The sequence below is a fragment of the Crocuta crocuta genome, unplaced genomic scaffold, assembly GCF_008692635.1.
Source record: "Crocuta crocuta isolate KB4526 unplaced genomic scaffold, BGI_CrCroc_1.0 scaffold27, whole genome shotgun sequence".
NCBI classification, from domain to species: domain Eukaryota; kingdom Metazoa; phylum Chordata; class Mammalia; order Carnivora; family Hyaenidae; genus Crocuta; species Crocuta crocuta.
Genome location: NW_027532250.1, coordinates 8,481,861 through 8,509,478, shown reverse-complemented (window position 1 = coordinate 8,509,478; position 27,618 = coordinate 8,481,861). Strand labels below are relative to the sequence as shown.

General features: G+C 54.2%; 1 protein-coding gene across 1 annotated transcript in view; it reads right to left on the bottom strand.

The window, feature by feature from the left end:
• Positions 1-27,618, bottom strand: part of PREX1 (phosphatidylinositol-3,4,5-trisphosphate dependent Rac exchange factor 1) — a 181,688-nt gene that overhangs the window by 46,614 nt on the left and 107,456 nt on the right. Inside the window, exons 8-15 of the mRNA XM_077778338.1 lie at positions 26,816-26,977; positions 19,947-20,080; positions 12,809-12,927; positions 11,606-11,755; positions 9,335-9,482; positions 1,998-2,098; positions 585-688; positions 345-394 (exon numbers count right to left, since the gene is read on the bottom strand). Of these exons, the coding sequence (XP_077634464.1) occupies positions 345-394; positions 585-688; positions 1,998-2,098; positions 9,335-9,482; positions 11,606-11,755; positions 12,809-12,927; positions 19,947-20,080; positions 26,816-26,977 (968 nt within the window). The remainder of the gene's footprint in view (positions 1-344; positions 395-584; positions 689-1,997; positions 2,099-9,334; positions 9,483-11,605; positions 11,756-12,808; positions 12,928-19,946; positions 20,081-26,815; positions 26,978-27,618) is intronic.

Genomic DNA, 27,618 nt, shown 5'->3' with positions numbered 1-27,618 from the left:
CAGAGGCGAGTGCAAAGGCTGAGGTGAATCTCATGATTATCCCCATGCCACACAGGAGAAAGTTGAGGCACTGAGAGGTTAAGAAACTGCCCAAAGTCACACAACTGAAGACTAGTGGCTGAGATTCAAACTCGCTCCAGAACTGACCCCCTTCACCACCACACAGCAGGGTCTCCCACAAATTAACCCACTTGACTCTAAGCACAAACGTATAGGGTAGATGCAGTTATTGGCCCCATTTGCTGGAGAAGGAGACGGAGGCTTAGAGAGGTTAAGTTACCGGCCCAAGGCCCCACAGCTGAGAAAGGCAGAGGTGCAAATGGAGTTTAGAGAGAGTAACTTACTTGATCACGGGGGCGTAGAGGCTGTGAAGGCGACAGTAGAGCCTCACACCCTGAAAGAGAAAAGGGGGGGTCTGGGGTCAGTCCACACCCTTCAAGGGCCTCCACATCCAGGCTAGTGGGCGAGATGGGTCCCAGGACAGAGCAGGCGGGTGGGGGAGGGGGAAGAGCATGGGCCGTCGGGACACAGACCTGCTCGGCAGTGACTGTGGGGTCGGGGTCAAGGCCGGGCAGAGCCCCTACCTTGGACATGATGTCCTCCAGCTCACTCCGGGCCTTGTAGGTGCCGTCGTCGTAGCGGAAGCGGTACATCACCTGCTCATTCTTGAACTGGTGCTTGTCAGAGACTGGAGGGACCCGGGTGCCAGTGAGGACGGACCCAACGCCCACCCTCACCACCATCACCCCTACTCGGCAAGGCTCTGCGCCACGTGCGATTTCCCTGAGCCCCTGCCCTGGCTCTTCTGTGAAAACCGGGTCCCGTGCTCCATGGGGGGCCCTGCTGAGCCCTGCCGCCTGGGGCTTGGGCACCTGCAGGTCTCCTGAGAGGCCCAGAAATGCCCTTGACCCATCTGGCCCAGCACCTGCTCGGTGCAATGAGCAAAGCACGCACTGGGACACTGGGACAGAGGGCGCCGGGGTGGGGACCACGCCGCCAGGATCTGTAAAGCCCTCTCTACACAACGGCCTCGGGTCAGTCTGGGTGCGTCTGTGGGTCACCCCCGCTACGGGGCCATTAGATCTTGGGGGCTCTTTCTTCAAAGCATGAATGGTCCTCACTCCACTCGGCTCCAAGCCATGGTCGCCTCCCGTCGGACACCACAGCCCCTCGCCGGGCGCCCTGCCACCATCAGAGTGTCCGCTGTCCACACAGCGGCCAGAAGGATCCTGTCCCACTCAGAACTCAGCTTCCTGTCTCACTCCGAGTAAAAGCCAAAGATGCTACACTCCCTCGGGAGGTCCTGGACCCCACCCCCTACACACCACCCGGGCCCCCGGCCACACCTCCTAACACTGTCTATGCCTCCCCGTGGCCACAATGGCCACCTTGCGGCTCCCTGCACACACTGCTCATTCTTCTGCCCTGGCTGTGCCCTCGGCCTCGAACCCCGGTGCCACCTGGCCCCACGCCCTCCCAGGGCAGCTCCTCAGAGACCCTCCGAACCCCTCATCAAACCTGAACACCACCCCCTCGCTCTGTCTCCCCCCACTCGGCACTGATGGCCATCTGTATACACACATGGTACTTCTTTTGTTTATCACCTTCCCCCTCAGACTAGGATGCGGCCCCATGAAGACGAGAGATGGAGAGGTAACTATCCTGCTCACCGCTACGTGGACAGTGCCTGGCACACAACAGGTACTCAACAAATATTTGCTGAATGACTAAACCACAAATGGCCCTTGCCTGTTCTGAAGGGACTGACAATTCTCTCCTGCCCTTAATTTTTCCAAATGCCCCTGCTTGGCTGGCGTCCTAGGTAAGTGCAAGGCTCTTAGCCCTGTGAGACCTGCAAGGGCCTCCATGTTCTGAGGCTACAGTGTGCCCAGGACCCAGGGCGGTGGCACAGAAATGTAGCAGTAGCCCCTGAGTTTGGGGAAGCATAGCACCGACCTATGCCCACCCTAGGCCTGCCCAGCCCAGCCCCCACTCACCATGGTGGATTATACCATTCTCCAACAGGGCCTGGCCCAAGTTGACTCCTTCTTCCGTTTTGCTGATTTCACCAATTTCCAGAAGCCAGGCAACAAACTCACTGCCAGGAACAGAGGATGCAGCTGAGAGAACCTCTCCAGTCTTGGGAACACAGGAACCAGCACTAAACTGGCTCGGCCCCACCCACTCCCAGGAATGACAGCCAGAACGTCCCATAGGCAAGCAGAGCTGGGCGCCCACAGCTCTAGGGTGGTGCTGAGGTCTTGTGCGTTTCCTCAGGAACAATGGCAGAGGGGTGGGTGAGACCAGACCCCAGGCCCTGACTCGGGTGCACTGGGTGGGTGAAGGGAAGGAAGGGTGGGTGGATGGATGGGAAGGAGGGAGGGAAAGAAGGATGGATGGATGGATGGATGGATGGATGGATGGATGGATGGATGGATGGATGCGAAGGAGGGAGGGAGGGAGAGTGGGTAAGTGGATGAATGGATGGAAGGACAGATGGACACAGGAGTGGGGAGGTAAGTGAATGGAAAGTGAGCAGATGAATGGGTGACCTGACAGACAAATGTGCGGGTGACTGCAGAGACCAGTGGGCAGGTGGGTGGTGGGGGCATGAGGGGTGGAGAGATGCTAAGTGGAGAGAGAGCAGGCAGACGGGTGGGGGACGGATGATGGATGTCAACATGGACGGATAAGCAGCAGGAAGGAAGACACAAGCAGGCAGGAAGAAATAAGAGCCCAGAAAGAGGACTGTGGAGAGTCAAGATAGTGCACGGTGATCAGATCATGTCATTTTGCTGGTCAAACCCTCCAGCGGGCGTCCCCACTGCTCTCAGAAAAAGATCCATACTCTGCCCACACGGTGACGGGGCCCCACGCGAAACCCCTCATCCTCACACATCTCCTCTCCCGTACCTTTCACTTATGTTTCAGCCACACCCACCATCTTCTGCGGCTCAGCAAAACATCAGACTCCTGCCTACCTCGGGGCCTTTGCACTTGCTGTCCCCTCTGCCTGGAAATGCTCTCCCCCAGCTCTTTGTGTTAAGTCCTTCCTTCTCACCAAAAGCAGTTCCTCACACGATCCTCACGGCTCTCGGTTTTGCTTCCTTTATAGCACTGCCACTCGTCTGGAGTTGAACTGTTACAGATTTATACACAGGTGCCTACCCCCCACCTCCCCCACAAGAAGGTCATCTCCACATTGTCAGGGATGGATTTCTGTCAGTCTTACAGCCCTACCCCCAGACCTAGAAGGAGGGTCTGCAGCACAGCGGAGCCCAATACTCATTTCACGAACAAAGGAAGGAACGAACCATCAAAAGAGAAGGACTGTTCTGGGATCAGCAGGAAAGTCTCGAGGAGACACAGTGCTCCCAAGCTAGAGGCAATCAAGCAGACCCAGCGTGACTGCCCAGCAGGCCAGAGGCTCAGCCAGACCCGGGGCCTGGCTCTGGAGTGTGCGCTCGGCTGGGTGCGAAGCTCGGCCCCCTCGAAGTCAGCAGGGAAAGGCAGAGCCGGCCATGGGGCCGTTTCCACCGCCGGCAATCTGTGTTCAATGAAAGCAGGTGGCAGCTGGCCAGAGCACAGAGCTCTCCCGATTCTCGAGACCAGCTGTCCCGCCTCCGATTACAGGGCCAGAGGGGACAGGGCTATTTTTAGCCTCCCAGTGTTGGGCTGAGCAAAGCCCGCCTGTGTGGAGGTGGTGGTGTGCGCTGAGGCAGAGAGCCCCGGGCCGGGCGGGGGGAACACAGATGAAATGGATCTGTTTTGTGGGGCGGGAGCCCCGGGTGGGGAAGAGATTGTTCTGGGTCCTCCACCCCCAGTTCCATCCTCCGAGCCCCGAAACTCAGGGACCAGGAGAAAGCTGGCAGCAGCTGAGGGAGGCGCACGGATGCTGAGCGCCCACTCTCGGAAGCTGGAGACTCCGCATCCGGCTGCCTCCCAGCTGTCCCATTGGGGCCGCCTCTGGCACCGACCCGCAGCGCTGCGGCCAGACGGGGGACAGGAAGTGGCCCAGTGTCTTCTGCTAGGGTGGAGGAGGGCAGCCCAGAGAAGAGCCACCGGGCCCCACGTTTCTGCCCCCACGCGGAGTCCTACCCCTTTCAGAGCATCAGGGAAGGTTCACAGCTTGCTGGGCCAATCTGGGCAAACCCTATTCCTCTCTGGGCCTCGGTGGGGCCTATCTGGCAAGCGTTTCACTCAGGGGCCTTGGGGATCTAACAGGTGAATGGTCACATCATGTGAAACCACAAGCCGGGACCCGGCATGCAAAACCACATAAAACCCCTCTCTCACATGGGAACAGGGTGAGGCAACACTACCCCAGCCAGTGCTGGCGCCCCTCGGCGCAGCTGACAGTGGCCACATGGGAAGACCGGAGTATCTCACTTTTCCAAAAGAAGCCGGAAATTCGGCATTTCCTATGAAATCTTCCAACTGTTAAACATTGGTTTATCATCCAAAGTTTCCTGCAAGCACCATGTGGCCCACATAAAACACATGCACAAACCTCACTAGGTCAGTGGGGTGCCATTGACCTCCACTGAGGTGCAAGGAAGAGTGTTCTAGGCAGGGGGGACCAGCAGAGAGAAAAGCCCCGAGTGAGAAGTAAGGTTGGGAGTCCAGCAACCTACCAGTCGCTGGGAGCTGGGTACCAAGGCCGGCAAGATCCAGCCTTTCAGAAAGCTGTAACTTGGGGACTGAGCTGGGGACACAGAAAGGTCAGCCGGGGCCAGGCCCGGGCGCCAGGCACTGGGCCACCAGCTGTGTTAGCGTGCACCCAGCTTCATCCCTCCTGCCTTCCTGATGCCCAGAAACACCACCACGCGTCAAGCCCGACGTGAGGCGCAAGGGATCCAGTCGTGTCTTCACCATCCCCCGGGACAGTCCCCTGAGCTGAGGCCCCGTGCACCATCCCCACCCAGCACAGCAATCCCCTTGTTCTCTCCAGTCTCCTCCAGGAGAGTAGGGATGGGAGGGTTTGGGGGGGTTATATTCAGCCCTGTAACCCCACTGCCTGAATGAGTTTCCTGCGGCCACAATCATTACTGATGAGCTGTGACCCACAGGTCCCCTGCACCTGCGCGTGCAGGTAGGTGAGATGATGAGGCCTCTTCTGCTCAGAGCTTCCACTCTGGCAGACATCAATGATTGAAGGACAGCTAACCTCTGACAAGAGGGAAACCAAAGGCATTCTCCTTCCAGGAAGCCTTCCCTGACTGCCTCTGCCAGATACACCATTATTCCTGTCCCTGGAGCTCTTACAGCTCGGACAGTCCCTCACCAGGGCCTGTGTGATAAGCTCATTCTTCATCCCACTCTTCTGCTTAGGCTCTTTGAATGGCTTCCCTGAGCACCTAGAATAAAGCCTGAGCCCCCATCCCCTTACCTGCTTGATACAGCCCCTGCCAACCCCCGTGGCCTCCTCTCCCTCCCCAGCCACTCACTCTTCGGGCTGATCCTCACTTACCCAAGGCTCATTTCAGCCTTGGGGCTTTTGCACCTGCTGTTCCCTCTGCCAAGAATGCTGTTCCCTGGGCTCACCTCGTGACCTGTTCTTGCTTGTCATCTAGAGTTTGGTTAAAATGTCAACTCCCCCGAGAGGCTTTTCCTGACCACCCTGGCTGAAAGAGTACCCCACTCCCCCCTTACGTCAGCCTATTCATGTCTTACAACACCCATCAGGGAGGGGCGCCTGGGGGGCTCAGTCGATTGAGCGTCCAGGTCACAGTCTCAGGGTTCATGGGATGGAGCCCTGAGCTGGGCTTGCACTGACAGCGCAGAGCCTAGGTGGGATTCTCTCTCTCTCTCTCTCTCTCTCTCTCTCCCTCCCCAACTCACACATGCACTCTCTCTCAATCTCTTGCTCTCAAAACAAACTTTTAAATTAAAAACAAAAATCCATCAACTCGCTGAAATCCCGTCCTAACTGGTGTTTGTCTGGTGTCTGTTTTCGATGTCCCCGCTGCACAGGTCTCTCCATGAAGCTGGGTTTGTCTGTCTGGTTCGGTGCTGGCACACAGCAAGGGCTCAGGAAACACCGAGCAAACAGCACGGATGAATGGATGGATCAACTCTGTCTGCCCAGCTGATTGGAGGCTCCCAGAGGGCAAATGTCATGCTCCTCCCATGAGGCCCCATGCAAATACACAGATTTTATTCCTCGATTTTCATCATGAGTCTTGCCTCTTCGCAGAGCAGAAACGGGCCACTGCTCTCGGCAGCACCGTGCTGAGCACGTCACGTGCATCTTCTGGCTGCGGCCTCGGACAATCCCGTGAGGCAGGTTTTCTTATTTCTCATTAACTGATCATTTACTGAAGCTCAGAGAGGTTAAGAAACTTGCCCCAAGTCACAAAGCTAGAAGGTTGGGGAACCAGGGCTTGAGTCCAAGTCTGACTCAAAGCCCAACCCTCAGAAGTTACAAGAAAAGTCAGACACTTTTTGTATTCATGGATTCCTCATCGAGGAGTGCAGATGGATGTGGAGAAAGTAACTATCAGGGAAGAATGAAATGCGCAGAAGAGAGGTAAACACGGGTGTGTGCAGCAGAACGGGGTGGGACAGAGTCCTGGGTTCGGATCCCAGCCCCCAACTTGTGGCTGTGTGACCTGTGCAGGACCTCTTCCCTCTCTGGGCCTCAACTCTCTCACCCTTAAAACGGGGATAAGGGGGTAAGTGCCTGGAGCAAGGTTTGATAATCATGTCTTTGTGGCTACAGGTTCCTTCCACCCAAGGTGACGAGGGGACGGAGGATGCTCCTGCAGGAGAGGACCTGGGAGCTGAGCCCTGGTGGGAGACGAGGAAGGTCACGAGCTGGGGCTGGGCACAGAGCAAATCTCCACGGGAGAAGAGATCCATTAGAAGAGTCTTCTGCAGGAAGTCTGGTCCTTAAGGCCCTGGTGATTATAAAACAAGCTCCAATCCTGGCCCTGCTTCAAATGGGCGGTAAAAGAAATCTACCCTAATCCTTCCTGAGGAGACAGAACACCCGCTGAGGCTCTAATCACAGGCAGGTTATCCCATCCGGCTGGACTAAGCTCCCCAAGGGGCTTGGCAGAAGGCGGAGAGGTCCTCTGACCCAGTGCGGGGGTGGGGGGGGTGCCGGAAGAAGCCCCTCCTGAGAGAACAACCTCCTTTCTGCTCAGGGATTAAAGACTAGCTGATGGAGGGGCGCCAGGCGGCCCCTGCCCGCTTCCTGCAGGGCTGGGGCCGCACNGGACACCCCCCCCAGGACCCCACCACCCCAACTCCCCTGCCTGCTGCCCCTTCAGCCACAAGCCTCAGGCCGTGACGGGCGCGCTTTGCCCCAGCTCCACGCTGGGTCTCCCAAGGCCTGGCCAATGTCGCTACTTGAAAGCCTACCGGGACCTTCAGCCTGAACGCATCCAAACCCGGCTGCCACTGCGCCGGGTCTCTGCACCCTCTCCACCTGCTTCTCAGGCACCACCCTTGCACCGGGTCACGACATAATGAGCCGTGAGAGGACACATTTGAAAGACCTGCTGTGGGGACGCCATGATCCCCCTTGACCTCCGAGGTCTGCTGCACAAGGGCACCAGCCTTGCCCAAGGGCCTCCCACCCCTCTGCCCACTCCCTCTTGGCTCCCTGGCCAGCCCTTCCTCCAGATGCCGGCAGCCCCACGGCCCCCACCTGCCTCGTCTCTCCCTGCATGATTTCAGTCCCACAGCTTTAAAAACCATGGAAATACCCACACGCGCTGCATCTACTTCTCCAACCCAGTCTTTTCTTCCCAAGTGAAGATCTATATCCAAGTAAGAAGTCAGCACCTCCATCCGGGGTCTAGGAATCTCAAAGTAACCTGTCCAAAAGGAGCATCTGAGCTCTACTAACCACCCCCCCAAACCTGCTCCTCTGTCTGTTTCCTTCCCCTTCTCAGCAAGCGGCAACTCAAGCCTTCCAGGACCTTCCAGCAAATGCTGTCACCTTCAAAGTGATCCAGAATGTGACCACTTCCCTCATCTTTACTGTGACTCTCTTAGTCCAAATCACCTTTCCCCTGGTCCATGGAGATAGAATAATAGAGGAGCTTTTATCCAAGGCCTCTTCAAAAGCTTTTGGGTGGGGGCACCTGGGGGGGCTCAGTCGGTTAAGCGACCGACTTTGGCTCGGGTCATGATTACGCGGTTCATGAGTTCGAGCCCCCCGTCAGGCTCTGTGCTAACAGCTCAGAGCCTGGAGCCTGTTTCTGATTCTGTGTTTCCTTCTCTCTCTACCCCTCCCCTGCTCACTCTCTCTCAAAAATAAATAAATGTTTTTTTTAAAAAAAGCTTTAGGGTGACTTCTAAGTGAATTAATTCTAAGTGAAGTCCACGCCTCAAAGGCTGACTTCCGTCCCCTGCTGGACCACCAGCTCCCTGAGGGTGGCGCTCGCGGTGTCCCTGGCGTCGACCACCACGCGGAGAGCACAGCCAGCCGGCGCACAGCTTGGCGATTTCACAGGGCCTGTATTGTGCCGCCTCTCTCCATCCCCAGCCGCCCCCACCAGGTGAATCACATGTAAATCTGGGTTTAAGATACACCTGTGCTCTGACCCGCTTGCTCCTTGGTTATAAATTGAGGGCAGGGGGTAAAATGTTTTATTATTAGGAAGGAACAGAGGAAGTAATTGGAGGCTCTCAGATACTGAAAAGCTTCCAGAAGCCTCCCCTTCTCCCTCACATGTACCTCGGGAAGGGAGGCCCCGGCAGACAGTGGCCCGGCCCACACCCTGATCTCCGACCAACCGACCGCCAGCCCCTAGGACTGTGAGAAAGGAAGTCTCTGTTTCAGCTGGTTCGTCTGTGGTCCTTGGAGATGGCAGCCTGGCGGATTGGCCCGCGTCTGCACCTCCAGCAACTCTGAAATAACCCCCGTGCTAAACACACTTCCCTCGGAGTGTGAGGGCAGTGTTTTCCAATCCATGTGGCAACCCTTTAGTGGTTTGTGAAATCAATGTCACGGACCTTGCTTAGCATGAAAACAAATGAGGAAATGAAGAGCAAACAAAGGACGGGACAGGATAGAAACAGAGCCGGTATCTTCAGAGTGCGTCCAGCACAGTAGGTGTGAAACAGGCTCCAATCGTGTGTCACCGGACGTATGCACCGGGTCACGACATAATGAGCTGTGGGAGGACACATGTGAAAGACCTGCTGTGGGGACGCCCTGGTCCTCCCTGACCTCCGAGGTCTGCTGCACAAGGGTCGCGGGGTGCTTTAGCGGCTCTGCCCAGCAGGGCTCCTGGGGAAGAGCCGGGTGGGCACAGTCCACCCCACCTGCTGCCTGGAATCTGCCCAGGGACCCCGCGGGGGCCTGGGCGGGGCCACTCACTTGCCGAGGAAGCACTTGGGGACGGTGCTCAGCTTTCTGCGGCGGTCCTTGATCAGGTTCACCTTCTTGTTCATCATCATGTGGTAAAGCTTCTCCCCCTTCTCCGCAATCATGACGTAGGCGTCCCGCTCCATGCCCAGCTTCAGGCCTGCGGAGGGGGCATGGTCAGCACAGCGGGGAGCACCAGCACTGGGGAGCAGAGGGGCAGGCCTGTGGTGGCCCCGCTACTGCCCCTGCCCGGGCCATCCAGAGAGCACTCACTGCATGTCAATCCCTGTGCTGGGCACCTGCCACTGACTTCGCACACAGCCTTGTAGGGGAGGGTGGTTACTCTCCCCCATTTTACAGATGGCAAAGCTGAGGCCCAGAGAGGTCAAGTCCCGGGGTAATAAGCAGTCAAGCTTATTCAACCCTTCAACCTGAGAAGGGGTTTCCAAAGTCAGAGGTTATCAGGAAGCCTGACCTTTCTGAGCTCTTCCTTCCAGGGGTAAAAAGTTGCCCATTTCTCTAAACAATACATACAGAACGCTGACCAGATCCCTGCCCCACATTTTCTACTTGGACCCCGTCCATTCCCAACAATGGCACTTACAAACATTAAGAGAAAGTGCCATAGGTGCCTACTCTATGACACTTAGTCCTCAAGAAACCTCTAAGGCAAAATTATATTCATTTTATAAATGAAGAAACCGAGGCCCAGAGAAATCAACCTGTCCATCTGAGGTTACCCACCTAGACAGCGGTGGGATCAGCATTCAGACCCAGGAAGTTTGTCTCCAGATCTGTGCTCAGCATCACAGAAGGCACCACCCCTGTAAGCCCTGCCCTGAGGTCAAGGTTTGAACAACACTAGATTCTAAAGACTGAGGCCCCCTGAAGCCACACCCTACATACAGGATGGCAAATACCCCCCAACTCACTGCAGCTTCCATTCTAACCATAGGACACTGATCAGCCACACCCAGATGAGGCCACACCCCCAGGCCACACCCCTGAACCCCACCCCTGGTCCTGAGCACACACGCAGCTCTGCTCTGTTTCAGAACTCAACAAGCTTTCCCAGCCAGGAGCCAGGTGCTCCTGTTTATTTGGCCTAAGGCCGACTGAATAAATTTTGACCCAATATATAAAATCAAGAAATGTCACCTGAGAACTTAGAATCTAGCTTCTCCAGGAAACAAAACAAACCAAAACAACAGACCTAGCCATGCTGGGCTGGTATTCCTGAGGGAGGATGGTGACTTACAGGGGGGCGAGTGGGGGAGAGAGTAAAGAGGAGAGAGATCCAGGCGGATCTGGCACATATAAGGTGGCGTGGGAAAGGGGCTTCACCAGTGGAATTTGGGGAGTGGGCGGACATCAGGGAGGGCACCAGGAGTTTGGATCTGAGCCCCCAGGCGAATGGAGGAGCCAGGGACTGAGATGAAGAACGTACAGGTTTGGGGCAGAAGATGGGGTGGAAACTAGGCCTTCTGATCAACGTGGCAAGTGGGGGAGGTGTATGACACAGGACACATCCAAGTGGAAGGTCTCGGATCCGGAGAAAACCATACGTGTTTCCTCCTCGGCAAAGGGGGGAGGGGGAGGGAGGAGGGTCCACTGCAGACCTCACATAGCGGCATTACCGCCCTCTGCAGCAGGGACTTCTATCCCCACTTATCAGAAGACGTCACTGAGTAGCTTGCGCCTGGACACAGCGCGGTGCCCTCTTCCCAGCCTGGTGGTCTCTGCACAATAATCCAGCGCCTGGCCCAACCCCACCCGATCACCACCCCCAGCCCTGCAGGGCATACAAGCTTCCTCCAGGGAGCCTGAGCAGCCCCCAAGGACCCTCATCCCAGATGGAGACTCTGTGTCTCCAGCACAAAGAACCCCAATGGAAGATAACAGATCCGTAGGGGGGAGGGGAGGGGAGCCAGAGGCATGTAGGGAGCATCCTGGCTACCAGCCCTCAAGGGTCAAGGGTGCCAAGAATCCCAGGACAGCAACCATATCGACATACCTTTGGGCAAGTCCCTTCCACTGGGTCTCAGTTTCACCATCAGTCGAGTGGGCTCTAACAAACGACCTCAGGTGACCCAAGAGATCACCGAGTTATAACATAGTCCCAGAGCTCCCTGGCCCCTCAATGACCTGCTTCCAGAACACAGTCCTCACTCCGCAGAAGTGACCAGCCTGGGGAAGTCATACATACCCCCCAGAATCCCAGGAAAGCCCCCAAAGCTACACTCTTCGGGGGAGGGGTGGGGGGACGTGAGAGGGCCCACTCACTCTCACGCTGCTCCCGCTCGCGGATGATGGCGTCCAGCCACTTCTGCTTCTCCTCCGCCGTCTTGGCCATGCAGACAAACCACTTGTTCTTGGCCGTGTTGTGGATCTTCCAGCCATTGGTGACGGTGTAGCCGTTGCTGTGGTAATCCGCTGGCGGAGCCAGAAGGCAAAGGGGGTCAGCGCAGACTCGGTCACACAACTCGGAACACTCCCCACCACACACTTGCAAGCAAGGTCACGGGACCAGTGCATCTCGCTCCAGAAAGAGGGGGTGGCGGGCATCGACAGGATCAGGGTATGAGAGGTGAACACATAACTCTGCAAATGCTCACTCCCTCTCGTCTCCATTCTCCGGTGGGCAAGGGAGATCTGCAAACAAGGACCCCTCCCACCCCTCAATTACAGGGGCTTCGAGACCTCACAGTCCGGCTACAAACGCAGGAGCCCCAAAGCCTGGGAATGTGTGCCAGCCTCCCTGCCCATCTCGTTGGGGGCACTTGGGCTACTTAAAACTGAGCACCAGCCCAACAGCGCCAAGTCGAGGGCCCTCACGCACAGCTGGCTGGGACAGGAAGAGGCCAACGTCTTTGAAAAGAGGCAGGCGTCATCAGGGAAGCTGAAGCTGGCCATACCCTAAATCTGAAGAGGGGTCCACAGGTTTCGTGACACTGTCAAAGGAGTCAGTGTCTCAAATCCGGTTAGGAACTCCTGCTCTAGCCAAGTTCAAGGACACATGCACAAAAAGAGGGGTGCACAAGACTGCTCACAGCATCAATGTTCATCATAGCAAACAGCGGAAATGGCCCAAATATCTATCACCAAAGGAATGAATGAGCTACGGGCTATCCACACAAGAGAATATTACAGAGCAGCGGAAGCCAACACCGTGCAGAAACACAAAGCAAGATGCAAAAGAATATACAATTTTGTTGACCCTTTAAACAGATACCTAAATCTATATATAACTACATGTGTATCTTTGAAGCCATTTAGTATGCATATAATGAGATAACCCTTTCAGCAAAGTTTTTAAACAAATTTTCATTAGACGGTGTTTTACTTATTAGCTTGAACCGTGACTACCCAAGTGTTCCCTTGATGTGCGTGCGTTTCGGGTACTTTCCTTAGGTAGGGTACATTTCAAATACAAGGAAAAAGATCAAACAGAGACTGTGCCACAGAGCAGGTGGGGCCGGGCTCTACCTGTCCCGTCTTCCACGTTCTCCACCTCCATGACTTCAGTGTTGATGCGACCCCGGAAGATGTAGAGGGAGCCATTGATGGACTTGGTCCTCTTCGTGGATTTCTTGCTCCCAGTGACCCTGAAAGACAACAGGAAGTCGATAACCCCATGTCTCGCCTCACGGGGGCTCGGCCGAGCAAAGGGAAGCAGAGCGGTGGTACAGAAGGGGGCCCAGAGATGGGAGGCGCTGCACTGAGCTCAGAAGCACGGGTTTTCGGCTGGTGGCTGGATGACTTGAACAAGCCACACTTCTCCACTCCCAGCCCCAGTTCCCCATCTGGAAAACATCTAGTCGTCTCGTTGGCCTCACGGAGCTAGCTACTTTCAGCTGATAGCAGACGCTCATGAGAAAGGAACGAGAAGCGGCAGAAACCCGTTCCTCTGGGGCTAGAAAGTGGGCAGGGGTTCTCAGAGGGTCTCACAAAGGGAAGCTTCCTGAAGTCAGACCAGAGAGGGAGGGCGCCCGGAGTCGGTGGTCCACACAGCCATCCACATCCGCCTGCCCACCATTCATTCCCTCACTCAGCTCAGTGTGTCGCTCACTCGGTCACTCAACAAACCTCCGACCGTGCTTCCTATGGAGAGGATGCCAAGTTGGGGCCAAGGGGAAGCGCTCACCCGTGCAGTCAACAAGCACTCAGAGAACACCTGCTGGGTGCCAGGCACTCCGCCAGGTGCTGGGGCTGCAGAAGCGGATAAAACAAAGCCTCTGAGATCTCATCCTCCACCATAAGGGGCCAGGGGACACAGAGACAGATGCCAAGTAGAGAAGTCAAACACACGTTACGTCAGGAGTGCCAAACGCTGTGGTTAAAATAAAGCAGAGGATGAACGCTCGGGGCGGGAGGGCCACTCTGCGCCAGCTGGTGAGTGATGTTCCCGAATCTGTTTGCCCAGCGTGCACCTGTCATGCACGGATTGCGTAAGGGAGGACACAGGCACGTGGAAAGAGAGCTGTCGCTCTGAAAATTAGGTTGACTGCTTTGGAAAGACTTTGATAAGCGTAAGTTGTTTTTTATGTTAAGAGTGAACTTGCTCTCAAAAAGACCTTGGCTGCATATGAAAAGAATGTTTACTGAATGCAATGTGTATGTTTTTGATTAAAATAAAACAGTTGAGGCTTAGAAGGAGAAGGGGAGGAGGAGGAGGAGGAGGCAGAGGAGAGGAAGGAGGAGAGGAAGGGGGAGGGGAGGAGGAGAAGAAGAACCAAGCAAGAAGCGGGTTGGGGAAGGTGGTGGGGTGCAGATTTTAGCTGGGACAGAGGAGGGAGAGGTGGTCAGGGGAGGCCTCACTGAAGACGTGGCTTTGGAGCAGAGGCCTAGGGAAGGTGAGGGAGGGCATCTAGGGAGGCACATCCAGGCGGAGGGACAACTCCGCGTGGCAAGGAGCAGCGAGCCGGCTGGTGCTGAGGGCGTGTGTAGGGCAAGGGGTCGGAGCGGCCGCGCGGGCAAGTCCCGCAGGGTCCTGGGGGCTGTGGTGAAGACGGGCTCCTCCTGCAAGTGTGTAGCGGGGACCGCGGGGAGGGTCTGGGAGGAGCACTAACGTGATCTGATCTGCTACAAAGGACGCCCACGCCTGGCGGCCTGTGGAGAAGGGCACGGAGACCACGCTCTGGTTTCAGGGTGTGCCCTCTCTGCATCTATGCCCACCTATACGTGTGTGCACATACACGCGCCTCTATGACTTTTTATTAAGTTATGAAACCCAGAGGCGCCTGGGTGGCTCAGTCGGTTAAGAGTCCGACTTTGGCTCAGTCGTGATCTCACGGTTCATGAGTTCGAGCCCCGTGTTGGGCTCTGTGCTGACAGCTCAGAGCCTGGAGCCTGTTTCAGATTCTGTGTCTCCCTCTCTCTCTGCCCCTCCCCTGCTCACGCTCTGTCTCTCAAAAGTAAACATTGGAAAAAAAATTTTAATTATAAAAGCCATACAGGAAAAAATGCACGATGAGCTACGTGGCTCGTTTCACTTTCACGGAGTGGGCACACTCTTATCATCACTTTAAACACCCCCAGGACCCTCTACGGGGCCCTCTGCCGGACACTCCCCCTGCAAGGGTCACCAGCATCCTGGCCTCTGACCCCCTGGATTCGCTGGCCCTGGTTTGGAACCTGACACACACGGAACGACAAAGGGTGACGGGGACAGGGGTGTCCAGGTTGGTGTCGCTGTGACTGGCGTGCGTGTCCTTTGGAGGCCAGCGTGCACACTCTGCGGGTTATCTCCCCAGGGCTTGAGCTGCGGAGCCACAGGGAGGGCACACGGGCGGCCTCCCTAGAGATGCCGTTTCCTAACCAGCTGCACCAGTTCTCCCGCCTCCGCAGAGCGGGGACAATCCAGTGACTCCACAGCCTCTGTCTTTAAGGCCCACTGTGGCCGTTCCGGTGGCCACGCAGTGCTGGCCCACTAACCATTTCTCCTGCACTTGCCCGAAGAGCAATGAGGCTGAGCAGATCCATGTTTACTGCCCATGCCGCCCGGTGGGCCAGGGCCTTTTGTGAAACAACTACCCCTTGCGTATTTTTCCGTTAGGCTCTCTTTTCCTTATGATTTATAGCAGGACTTGGCAAACATTTTCTGAAAGGGGTCAGATAGATAGTAAACATTTTCAGTTTTGTGGGCCTGACACATGGTCTACATCAACTATTCAGCTCTGCCCTTGCAGCATGAAAGTATACAGGCAATACCAATGGGCGTGGCCATGTGCCAATAAAACTTTATTTATAAAAAAATAGGCAGAGAGTCGAACTTGGCTCCAGGACTTCTTTACTATGCTTGGGATGCGTGTCCCTTGTCACTTCCGTGGCCAAGACCCCTAGTCCATAGGTTTTACCTTTTTACTCTCTTCCTGGTGTCTTTTGAGGAGCAATTTTTAATTTTAACATAATCTGTTGAATCTTCTTTTCCTTTAGAACTACACTTTTTGTCCTATTTAAGAAATCTTCCCTTATCACCATATCACAATGACAGTCTCCTATGCCTTCTTCTGGAAACCTTATGGTTTTACCCTGCACATCTAATCTATGATCCATCTGAAGTTATTTTTGGTATATTGTGTGAGCTAAGTGTCAAGACTTATTCCCCCCCTCTGCCTCTCCATTGGATATCAAACTGACCAAGCATCATTTATTGAACTTCACTGGCTCTTTTTGTTGAAACTCAAATAAATGAGCATTTTCACGGAGGGGCAGGGAGTCTGCTCCTGGACTCACCATTCTATTCCACCAAACTATTTGTTTTTACACCAATATTACATTGTCTTTCTTTATGTTTATTTTTTATTTTTGAGAGAGAGTGAGAGACAGAGCATGAGTGGGGGAGGGGCAGACAGAGAGGGAGACACAAAATCCCATATAGGCTCCGAGCTGTCAGCACAGAGCCTGATCTGGGGCTCAAACTTATGAACTGTGAGATCATGACCTGACCTGAAGTCGACACTTAACTGACTGAGCCACCCAGGTGCACCCTCCCTTTTTCTTTAATAATTTTTTTAGAGTTTATTTATTCATTCTGAGAGAGACAGAGAGAGCACAAGCCAGGGAGGGCAGGGACAGAGAGAGAGAGAGAGAGAGAGAGAGAGAGAATGCCAAGCAGGCTCTGCAGGGTCAATGCAGAGCCCTACGTGGGGCTTGAACCCACAGTGAGATCATGACCTGAGCTGAAATCAAGAGTCAGATGCTTGAGCCACCTCGGCGCCCGCAGCACTAAACCGTCTTCATTAATGCAGCTGTACAGTAACCTGGGTGTCAGCAGTACAAGTCCCCTGGCTTTGTCCACTTTCAAAACTGTCATAGTTATTTCTGTGTTTCCGTGTACATTTTACAATCATTTAGGGGCACCGGGGTGGCTCAGTTGGTTAAGCATCTGATTCTTGATTTCAGCTCAGGTCATGATCTCACAGTTGATGGGATCGAGCTCTGTGCTGACGGCACTGAGCCTGCTTGGGATCCTCCCTCTCTCTCTGGCCCCCCACCCCACCCTTATTCATGCTCTCTCTCAAAAATAAATAAAAACAGCTTTAAAAATCTTATTAAAAAATTTNGTTCTGGACAGAGTTTGGAGACAGAATTGAAAGGACTTGCTGATGAAGTGGGTGTGGGGTGAGGCAGGTCAGCATCAAGGTCAACTATGATTCCGGCCTCGGCTCCTGGGTGAATGGTTAGTGCCATTTACTCAGAACGAGGAAGACTCCAGGAGCAAAGGGTCTGGGGTGGGAGTTGTGATGGAAAGTCCCAGAGACACCGGCATGAAGACAGACTGGTATTTCTTCTCCTTCACATACATAAGCCAGGCTTACATGTGTTATCCTACTTCATCTACAAAAACAATCCCATCAGATGGGGACTACTTTTAACCCCATTTCACAGATAGGAAAATAGAGGCACAAAGAGCTGACATAACCTGCCCAAGGCCACGCAGCAAGGCTGCTGTGCCCTTACGCTACGTGCTGCTGACGCCTCCGAGATGCTAGACAGGCTGTTGAGACATTAGGAACTTAGCTCTTCTCGGGTTCCCTTCCTGGGGGCTCAGTTTCCCATTCTGAAGAATGGGGAGGTGGGCTCTTCCAACACTCCTGGCGCTTCTGACATCCAAGGAGCCTCTACATTTGAATTAGGCCAGAAGCACTGTGAGTCAGAGACCTTCCCTGACCCGAGTCCCGGACGGGCGGTGCCCCGCATGACCCAGGCAGAGACAAAACAGCCGGCAGACACCTAGCCGCAGCAGGCGTTTCCTGTGAGCACATCAGTGGGGCCGAGAGCTCCAGCCGCCCCTGCCCAGACCTCTGGTCCCCNCGTCTCGGGAGACAGATGTGCCCTGCCCCTCCGGCCAGCCTGCTCGCCCCAGATCCGAGGCAGGGAACAGCCTTGGAAGAAGAGCTCATCTCGTGCCAGCAGCAGGGCCAGCCCTGGAAGGCCCACCTGGAATCCGGCACCCGCAGAATCAGCTCCGACAGGTGTGACTACGCCCATGGAGGAAGGGCCTCACTGGGGCCAAAGCAGGTCACACAGGCCTGAAGGGACATTCTGTTTTCTAAACCCCAGTGTTCTGGGAAAAGTGCCTGCTTCACACAGCCCAGGGCAGCTGGCAGGGAAGGGGGAGGGCTGTCAGGATGGCCCCTGGTGAGAACACGAGGGAAGCGAGGAGGAAGGGAAAGGGGGTGTTAATGGGGGACCAAACCAGCACAGGGAGGAAGGGGAGAGGGGAAGGGGCCTGTAGAAGAGCCTGGTGCTGCACCTGTGAGTGGACAGGTATGGGGGTGAGTGAACAGTAACAGCAGCTCACCCTTATTTTGTGCACTTACTACGTGCTAGACACGCTTAACACACCTGCTCTTCACAATGACTCTTCCAGATAAATACGATAATTCTCCCTATTTTACAGATGAGGGAATTGAGGCAAACAGAGGCAAAGTCACAAGGCTACAGAAATGTGAACAGGGATTCAAATGTAAGGAGCTTGGCTCTAAACCAAACACTACTGTAAGAAGGGGGTTAATCATCCCCATTCTACAGAATAGAGAACTGAGGCTCAGAGAGGTCAGGCTGGAGGAGAAAGCAAAGCTCACACGCATGCGTGGAACACCACAGCTCATCCTATGGAAAGGTTCCTTGCCACCACCTTAGGAGGGCAGCAGAAACAGACCAGGAAAATGAGGCTCCTTGAGGCTCAGGGACAGTAAGGGACATGCCTAGAACCACAAAGAAAGGTAGAGGACACAGGGTCTGGACCTCCCCTCAGCCTCAGCTTTTATGAAAGGAGTGAAGAAGCCTCTAGAAAGTCACTGTTTCATGAACAAGGTAACAGGAAGGAGGATTCAGAAGGGCTGGGTTGAGACTGTCTTCAAAAAAACTGAAAGACGGACTCTCAGTCTATCAATCTACCCAGCCCAGCCAACAAGCCACTCATGCCCCACACCCCTCCATCCCCAACTCTCCCTCTCTCCAGCCACCCAACCACTCGGTCATCCAGTTATCCAACCCTCCATCTCAGAATCCAACCACTCCAGCAACTCTCAACTATCCATCCATTCATCCATCCATCCATCCATCCATCCAACCATCCATCCATCCACCCATCCACCTATCCATCCATCCATCCATCCATCCATCCACCCACCTGACCATCTCCCATTTTATGACCATCCCTCCCATTCACTTAGCATTCGTACACAAAGGCCCCAACTCACCACTCATCTGAACACACCTCTGTCAGCTCATCGTGTCCTCATATCCACATCTCCAACTACCCAAACACCCATACATGCCCCCAGCCTCTGTCCATCTCTCCATCCAGCCTTCTCCTTACATCTCCAACCACTCACCTCCTTCATTGCTCCTTCATCTACTCATGTATCCATCCATAAATCAATTCACACATCCATCCTCCCTACCTCCCTTCAACCACCAACCGCTTATCTTCTAAAACCCCACTCACTCGCCCATCCATTCACTCCTGTGAAAGATACAAAGGTGACAAAGATACTATCCTTTTCCTCAGCAAGCTTAATAGTACAAGAGCCTTCTGCCCTTGATCTCCCACCACTGGGTCTTAGAATCACAGGGTGTTAGTGTCAAAAAGAATTTCCAAGTTTCTACGACCATCAAGACCCACATCGGCCAATATGGCAGCCACAAGTCACATGTGGCAATTGAGCACTTGAAACAAGTAGGAAAAATTGAGACGTGCTGTAAGTGTACAATACACACCAGATTTTGAAGACTTAATGAAAGTACCAAAAAAAAAAAAGACGCAAAATACTTCTTTAGTAATTTTCAAAAATTGATTATATGTTGGTTATATACATGAACATAATAATATTTAGGGATATACTGGGAAAAACAAAATATAATATTTAAATTCATTTTGCCCATTTCTTTTTGCTTTTTTTAATGTGACGGCTAGAAAATTTTAAATGACTCATGTGGTCCACCTTATATTTCTATTAGACAGCGCTGGTCTAGAACAAACTCTCAGCTAAGACGAGAAAAGGGAGGCCAGGAGAGGGAAGTGACAAGCCTACGATGTCCCCTTAAGAAAGCTGTCAGTGTCTCACCCCATCCCTGCCTCCAGCCCCGCCCCCAACCTCCCCCAGCAACTCACCTGGATTTCCGCTTGCAATAGACAAGGAGGTTGTCGAAGAGGAAGAAGGCCCTCTCCTGGATGTTGCCCGCAGAGATTTTTAACAGAGTCCCTTGCAGGAGGAGCTGGGTACAGATGTCCGTGAGGTTAGAGCCCTGGGAGAGTGACAATGGCACAGGGTATGAGCTGGCCAATCTGGGAGAACACCTTGCTTCCCAGAGACAGAGCCTACCTCTGCCTCCTCACACCCCAGACCCTAAATGCACCACTGCAGGCAAATCTGTCAGCGGACAGAAAATCCAAACAGTCTGATCGATGGCTTCTATCTGCGGAACACGCCAGAACAATGCCGGGAAGAGCATCTCAAGATGCCCATTTCACAGAAGGGAGACCTGGGCTCAGGGAAGGGAAATGACCCATCGGACCCAATTGGCATATGGTTTTATTTCGGTTCAGTTCTTGTTGGGAGTTTGGGGGTGGAGGGGTTGCCTATCTCTTCCTCATTTAGGTCTTGACTTGTTATTATATCTCTCCCACTAGAATGCCACTTCTATAAGGACAGAAAGCATTACCCACATTATTAAGCACCTGCCACTGTTTCTCAAGCACTTGTAACACTCTTGGGCACACGGCAGGTGCTCAAGAAATGCCTGTGGAGCAGGTGATAAACACAGGGTGAACATCAGTGGGGCAGGATTCTTACAGCACTTGCTTTAGCTGCAGACATGACTACAGATGGAAACAAATCCCAAACTCTAGGCGGCCATCGATGCTAAGACGTCAGTGTGTGTGAAGTTCGCCGACCCTCTGTGAGGTTCCAGGCGGCGGGGTCAGGAAAGGCACCGGGTGGGGGAGGAGGGCGCCACAGGTCTGTCTGGAGCTCGGGGAGGCCCAAGGACCAAGGCACAGAGCCCACAAAGTGCTAAACAAGAGGGTGCTGGAAACACACCTGGGGAGGGCACGGATGCCAGCCCATGCTGCTCGCAGCCACGGGAATGCAGTTTAGCTACCACTGAGCTGCCGAACTGCAGACTCCGTTTCCCAGCATCCTTTGCTCCAGCTGTGGTCACGTGACTAAATATGGCTGGTGTGCCCCACTTTTACATTATTCCTTTGAAAGAAAAGAACTTCCTCTCCTCTCCTTCCCTTCGCTCTTGTCACAGGCTGGAAGATAGCCATGGTGGTGGAGTATATTGTAGCAGGTAGCGAAGCAAGAAGCCGGGAGGAACCAGGGTCCAAATGCAGCAGAGCCACCCCGCCCCCAGCCTGCTCTGCTCCCAAGTAAGAAGCTTCCACCCCAGTCATGCCATTCTCCCTCCTTTCAGCAGCCAGCCATGTACTTGAACTAATACATTAAGATAAGGACCAGGTCCCATTCATAGGTTGGCAATGGCAATGACATTCAGGCCTGAGGGATACTACACAAAAGTGGGGTTCAGGGTGGTTCATCTGACAGACCTGCGGATGACAGTGGTGGGAGACTGAGACGTGATGCTGTCTCTGCCCAGACATGAACTTGACAAAGAAAGGGGGCCAAAGCTTCACAGAGTCTCCTTCCCCAAACATTCAACACCCAGAACCAAGGAGGAGTTCCTCCCCTGGGGAGATGTGCTTACTCGGTTATTTCTGAGACCCGGTAAAGGGGAACTGCTTCTAGAAACTCAGAAATCAGGCTGTCTGCTAACTGCCCAGTACAGCGTCCCCTGCTCCATGCCCATGGCCTGGCAGGTACAGCAAAGTGCCAGAGACGCCCTCTGGGGCCCACTTGGGGTCCTGGAAAACCAGCTTCCCTGTGGTCGAAAGCTCGGCAGCCTAGGGCAGGAGCGAGCACCATGCACGAAAGTCACAGAATGGAGCCTGCACGCCCCAGGCAGGTATCTGACTTCACACACAGCCACCCAGCGAGGTCGCCAGCCTGCCATGCCCGGGCTCAGGGCTCCTGTGACCACATGCCTTCTGCACCCCAGTATCCTCGCAAACTGGGGGAGCGTGACCCCCGGGGTGATGGGGCTTCATCAACGGCCCGTGGGCCAGCCGGCCTCACACAGCAGTTCAGCCACCTCCTCCCCTCCCCTCATCCATGCCCACCCACCAGCCCTTCCCGCCTCCCGAGGGGGGCTGTAGCTGCTCAAATGGGACTCTGATAACTGGCCTGACTGCAGGGCCTGGAAGCCCAACGTCACACAGGCCTAGACCTGATCTCTCTGTCAACGTCCAGGGACCACGGACGGTCCCTGAACCCAGCACGGGAAGCTGCTCCTTGGCCTTGACCAAGGACCACTTACCAAATACACCTGAAATGCCAAGGACACTAGAGGGGGCGCCTGCTTCCACCCTAGCTCCGCTGAGAGCCCAGCCGGCCCTCGGACTCCCCAGAATCCTTGAATCCGGGTCAGCGCTGGCACTGAAGAGCAGACACACAGGAAGGAGGCGACGCGCCAAGGTGCCCATGGTCAGGGCTGGGGATCTGCACACAGTGCGCTCGACCCTGCAGCAGCACTAACGCGTACGGAAGAGGCACAAGCTTACCACGTGCCCGCGACTATTCTGAGTGTTTGACACAAACCCAGCTAATCCTCAAGACAACTCTCTTGTTACAGAGGAGAGTGAAGCACAAGCTGGGAAGGGACACATGGCCGGTCAGCAAGCGAGCTGGGACTTGAACCCAGGCCGGCTGGCCTGACTCTCCCACCCACCAGCCTCCACTACCCGGGACAGGTGTCTGCCTCTTCAAAGGTAACCTGATAACCTGAAGGGCGTTTTATGCAACTATTCTTCTAGAACAGGTGGGGGGGGGGGGCTCCTCCAAAGGGGAGAGGCCACAGCCGCTGGAGCGCAAGGCATCCCGGGAAGGGCGAGAGGGACACGGGAGAAACTGTGGTTATGGTCTTTTCCTTTTTTTTCCTTTATTAGTAATAATTTTATGTTTCCTCACTCCTGTTTCCTTCTGTCCCCTCGTGGGTGAGTGGGCAACTGCCGGGTCTCCTTAATCAGGGTTTCCTGAGCCAGCAAGCCGAGCGTGCCCTGTTTCTTTCTTATTAGGAACATGCATTTCTTTTTATTGCCGCGAGCTTCACACAAAAGTCCGTGGAGCCTGCATCCAGAGTGTCCCTCTGCGGGAGGCTCAGCCCACACCAGGTGTGAGCCGGAGCTAAGGTCGCAGGATGCTATCTCAACTCAAAAAAAACAAAACAAAACAAAAATGAGAATGAAATCCTGCTTTGCTGCCCCAGCCCCTCTGGACGTTGACGGAGCACTCGCTCTAAGCTCCGTGTGCGCATATCCTCTCCTGAATCCTCAAGTGGCCCAAGAGGAGGGACCGCCATTATCCAGACTTTTCAGATGAGGAAACTGAGGACAAGGAGCCCCCCACCCCCCACAGTGAGCTGGCTCAGTCACTCGCTTCCGGGGCATTGCAACACACTGCCACTTCCCCATCCCTAGTAAAATGGATTTATGGATTAACTTATCTGGTTTTAAGTAAACCAGTCTCAGGCCTGAAAAGGAGGGAGCANGGGTTGAGCCCTGGATCAAGAGATCAAACTGATGATGCAAGAAGCACACAGCAAGAAAGCCAAGGAGAGGCTCTCCCTCCTCCCCAAATGAGTCCCCTGACGGCCAAATTCCAAGAGCTAAATGGCAGCCTTCTAACCAGATTGGCAAGAGGTCAGATAAAAAGATCAGTGATGATCAGAAAGATCATCAGAAGTAAAGACGTGTAACCACTGCCACTCACCGGCCCCCGAGGCTGTAACGACAGAGAGCATGAGGCCTTTGCAAGTAGCTTCACTGTTACACATGATTTTTTCTAGATAGGACATACTAGTTTTACAAGTCGCCTAAGGATCCAACTGCATTTAAAAACCATTCTACTGGGGCACATGGCTGGCTCAGTCGGAAGAGCATGTGACTCTTGATCTCGGGGTCATGAGATTGAGCCCCACATTGGGTGTAGAGGTTACGCAAATAAATGTTAAAAAAAAAAACAACGAAAAACCAAAAAAGTTTCTACTGCACAGAAACCATTTTTTCTGAAGAGCATTCACATTCCACATTTCACTCTATCCTCAGGAGGAATGAGGCGGTTCCTTCAGAGATATTATCACTAAAATTAGGCAATCAGGACAAACTTACCTGAAGCAGGAGGGGAGCTACAGAGCTGCAAGTCAAGCCACCATGCCTCAGTTTCCTTATCTGTCCAACGGCAATAATCACACCACCTCCCCTTAGTATTGGAAACATGTAATCAGGGCTCGATAACTGCCAGCAATTCTTCATTCCTGCTCACTTTATCTCCCACTGCACCCAGAAACAGTGATCAAAATAAGGGCCACTCTCAAACTGTAGGTTTTCCAGGGTCTAAAAGGGCCCCAAAGACCCTTAGTTCTTTCTTCCCTAGGCCCTTACCAGAAGCAGGCATCCAGAAATCACTTTGGCTCTGGCTGCCAAAACGCTTGCTCAACACTCCTCTCCACAGGGATGCGTGTGAGAAATTTCTTCTTCAGCTGGTTTCCAGGAAACTCTCTGTCTCCCAGAAGAACTGCTCTGCCTTCCTTTTTTGAAAATAAATATTGAGTAACTTTTGTCTCCTGCTCTCTTCACCTTGGCTGCCAGGAAGCTCAAAGCCCAAAGAGGCTTAAACACACCCATTCTATTTACTCTTTAGCTTAGCATGTTTACGGACAGCGGCCACGTGACCTACTGGTCAATGAGCTGAAAGGGGAAGTCTCTTCAGGGCTTCTGGGAAAGGTTTTCCTCCACTGAGGAGAAGAGCTCCCCGTCACTGCCCTGGCCACGCCCGTCTCCTCCTGCTCTGGAACAGTGATGATGCAGCTACTGCTCTCGTGGAACCGGGAGGGGAAGGGCCAAGAGACAGAACGGGAGCTGGGACATCATCATGGGGCTGAAACAAGGCCTAAGATAACACACCCTCACGGACACACCTGAATATCTGGCAATTTGCAGTTGCTGGAAATAGACACCAAGCTATATTAGAGAGAGATAGAGGGGCGCCTGGGTGGCTTAGTTGGTTAAGCGTCCGACTTTTGTTTAGGTCGTGATCTCGCGGTTCGTGGGTTCGAGCCCCGCGTCGGGCTCTGTGCTGACAGCTCGGAGCCTGGAGCCTGTTTCAGATTCTGTGTCTCCCTCTGTCTCTGACCCTCCCCTGCTCACGCTCTCTCTCTCTCTCTCTCCTAGAAATAAATAAAATATTAAAAAAGAGAGAGACAGAGAGAGAGGGAGAGAGACAGAGAGACAGAGCATGAGCAGGGGAGGGTCAGAGACAGAGGGAGACACAGAATCTGAAACAGGCTCCAGGCTCCGAGCTGTCAGCACAGAGCCCGACGTGGGGCTCGAACCCGCAAACCGCGAGATCATGACTGGAGCTGAAGTCGGATGCTTAACCGACCGAGCCACCCAGATGCCCCTAAGCTACATATTTGAAGCGGAAAGAAATAAGGGGCTCACTCAGTCTTCAGATGTCTACGGGAGGCAGGAATCCAAACCGGGGCTCCCAGAAAACCGCTACCGCTGCATACCTGGCCCACCACCAGCCACCGCCTCTGCCCCAGGGAAAGGGGGCACCCCGCACCACCTGCCCGACCTGATGCTACAGGAAAACACCGCCCTGCTGCGTCCAGCTCAACTGTCAGCTCAGAGCCACCCCTGCCTGCTCGATACACACCCCCACCAGCAATGCTGTCCAGTGCTGTCGCATGCCTCTTGACACCAGATGCTGGAATCTGGACCCTCTGCTAAGGCTGCCGCAGAAAGCCGAGCACCCCGGCTGTGCCCTGCTGCAAACACAGCGCAAGGGTGGCCTCCGTCCCATCCCGGCTTCTAAATCGCAAGGAGCCGGATCCGATTTTGTCCAATCACATCCCAAACCTAAACTGCAAGGGGGACTGGGAAACGCAGCCTTTGGTTCTCCAGCTTAGGCAGGAAAGGAAGGCCTAGTGGACGGGGCTGGGTACGTGGCAAGTGCTAATCCGTGATACCCGGCTCCTCCCTGAACACGGGCCTCTCCCTACAGCCAGACTGTCAACCTCGCAGCCACACAGGGTCACATCCAGGATTCCCGAACACAGGGAATAGAGTGGACATCCCGAACGAGCCAGTGCCAGCAAACCCAAAGGGTCTGAGCACAGGACTCAGAGAACAATCTAGGAGTCTTTCATCCTTGCTTTTGATCTTCCATTCCAGCTGTATTTACTCTGATATCGTTTTATGTATTCAGATTGTCCCATTTCCTTCAACAGATCTGTAGGAAATCTCTAATAATCCGAGGAAGACACGGAGGTTTAAATGAATAAATTATGCACAATGAGACGATTTCAAGAACCCCAGACCCTAGCCAGAGTGATGATAGTAACAGTAATACCTATCATTTATGGAGTGCCTGCTGTGTACCTACCATTTATGGAGTGCCTGCTGTGTGCCAGGAATAGATGAGTAAACTGAAGTTTAGAGAAATTAAGACATTTGCTAAAGTCACCTAGCAGGGGTGTGTCAAAGCCAGAACTGTCCCGGAGCAGACCCCTAAACAGCACCCTGAGGCCTATGGACAGCAGGCAGACAAGGTGACATGTGAAGGAGAGAGACTGGGGAGTAATGGGGAGGGGTGGGGACTGAGGAAAACTGGAGCCTCTAGTGGCTGCTGTCGGGGAAAACGGGGGTCCACTGCACCCGATTTTTCAAAAGAAACTTGAAATCTAGACTTTTGTGTGGGCTTGACTGGAACAATTAAACTTCCTTTTTTTTCTTTTTAACAAACACTGTGCAGGCCAAACAAAAAACGCCCTCCAGGCTGCATGTGGTGCCCAGATCGCTGGCNGCCCCCCCCCCGCCGCCCCTGCCCCCCGGGGCCCTGCAGGCCGCAGCCCTGCACACACCTCCCAGCCTTCGATGTGGGATTGCAGCTGCTCCAGGGCCTCCAGCTTCTCCATCTGCCGCTTGGTCTCGTTGATGTTGGAGCACACGGTCTTCATGGCCTGCAGGGCGCTCTGCACCGCCGGGTGGTCGGGGTGCTTGCCGGGGGTCCTCTTGGCCAGCTCCTAGGGGACAGGTGGGGACACGGATGAGAGACACTGACCCACAGGGCACCAAACACAGTGTCCGTGTCACCCGGCCCTGAGCCAAGTCCCAGCAGTGCTCTGTGCAAACTAGGGATCCTGGGGCCGGGGAACATCATTCATTCATTCATTCAATGCCCTCCTGAGCACCTCCTTCATCTGTCGCCAAAGCAGAGAAAAATTCCTCACCTGGAGGGTCTTACAGTCTAGCAATGGAGAGAAGCCAAAATAACGAGAAGGGACAATGCAGAACACTGTCTGGCAGAAATGCCAGCAAGGCAAACCCGAATGACAGGCCAGATGGTCTGGGCAAGGGAAGTGCTCCTTCAAATGGGGAGATCAGGGGAGGCCTCTCAGAGGAGGTGACATTTGAACAGAGACGCTGGATCAAGCAAGGGAGGGAGTCCTGCAAAAGTCCTGGGGAAGAACGTGCCACAGACAGGATACGGCTGAGGCAAAGGATCAGAGGTGTGAGCACACGTGACACACAGTGAGAGAGGAGGCAGCGTGCCTGGAGGGGCGGAAATGAGAGAGAAATCTAGACAAGACAGAGATCAGGAGGTCAGAGAGGGAGCCACAGATACCCCACCGAGCCCGTTTTCTCATCTGTAAAATAATATAAA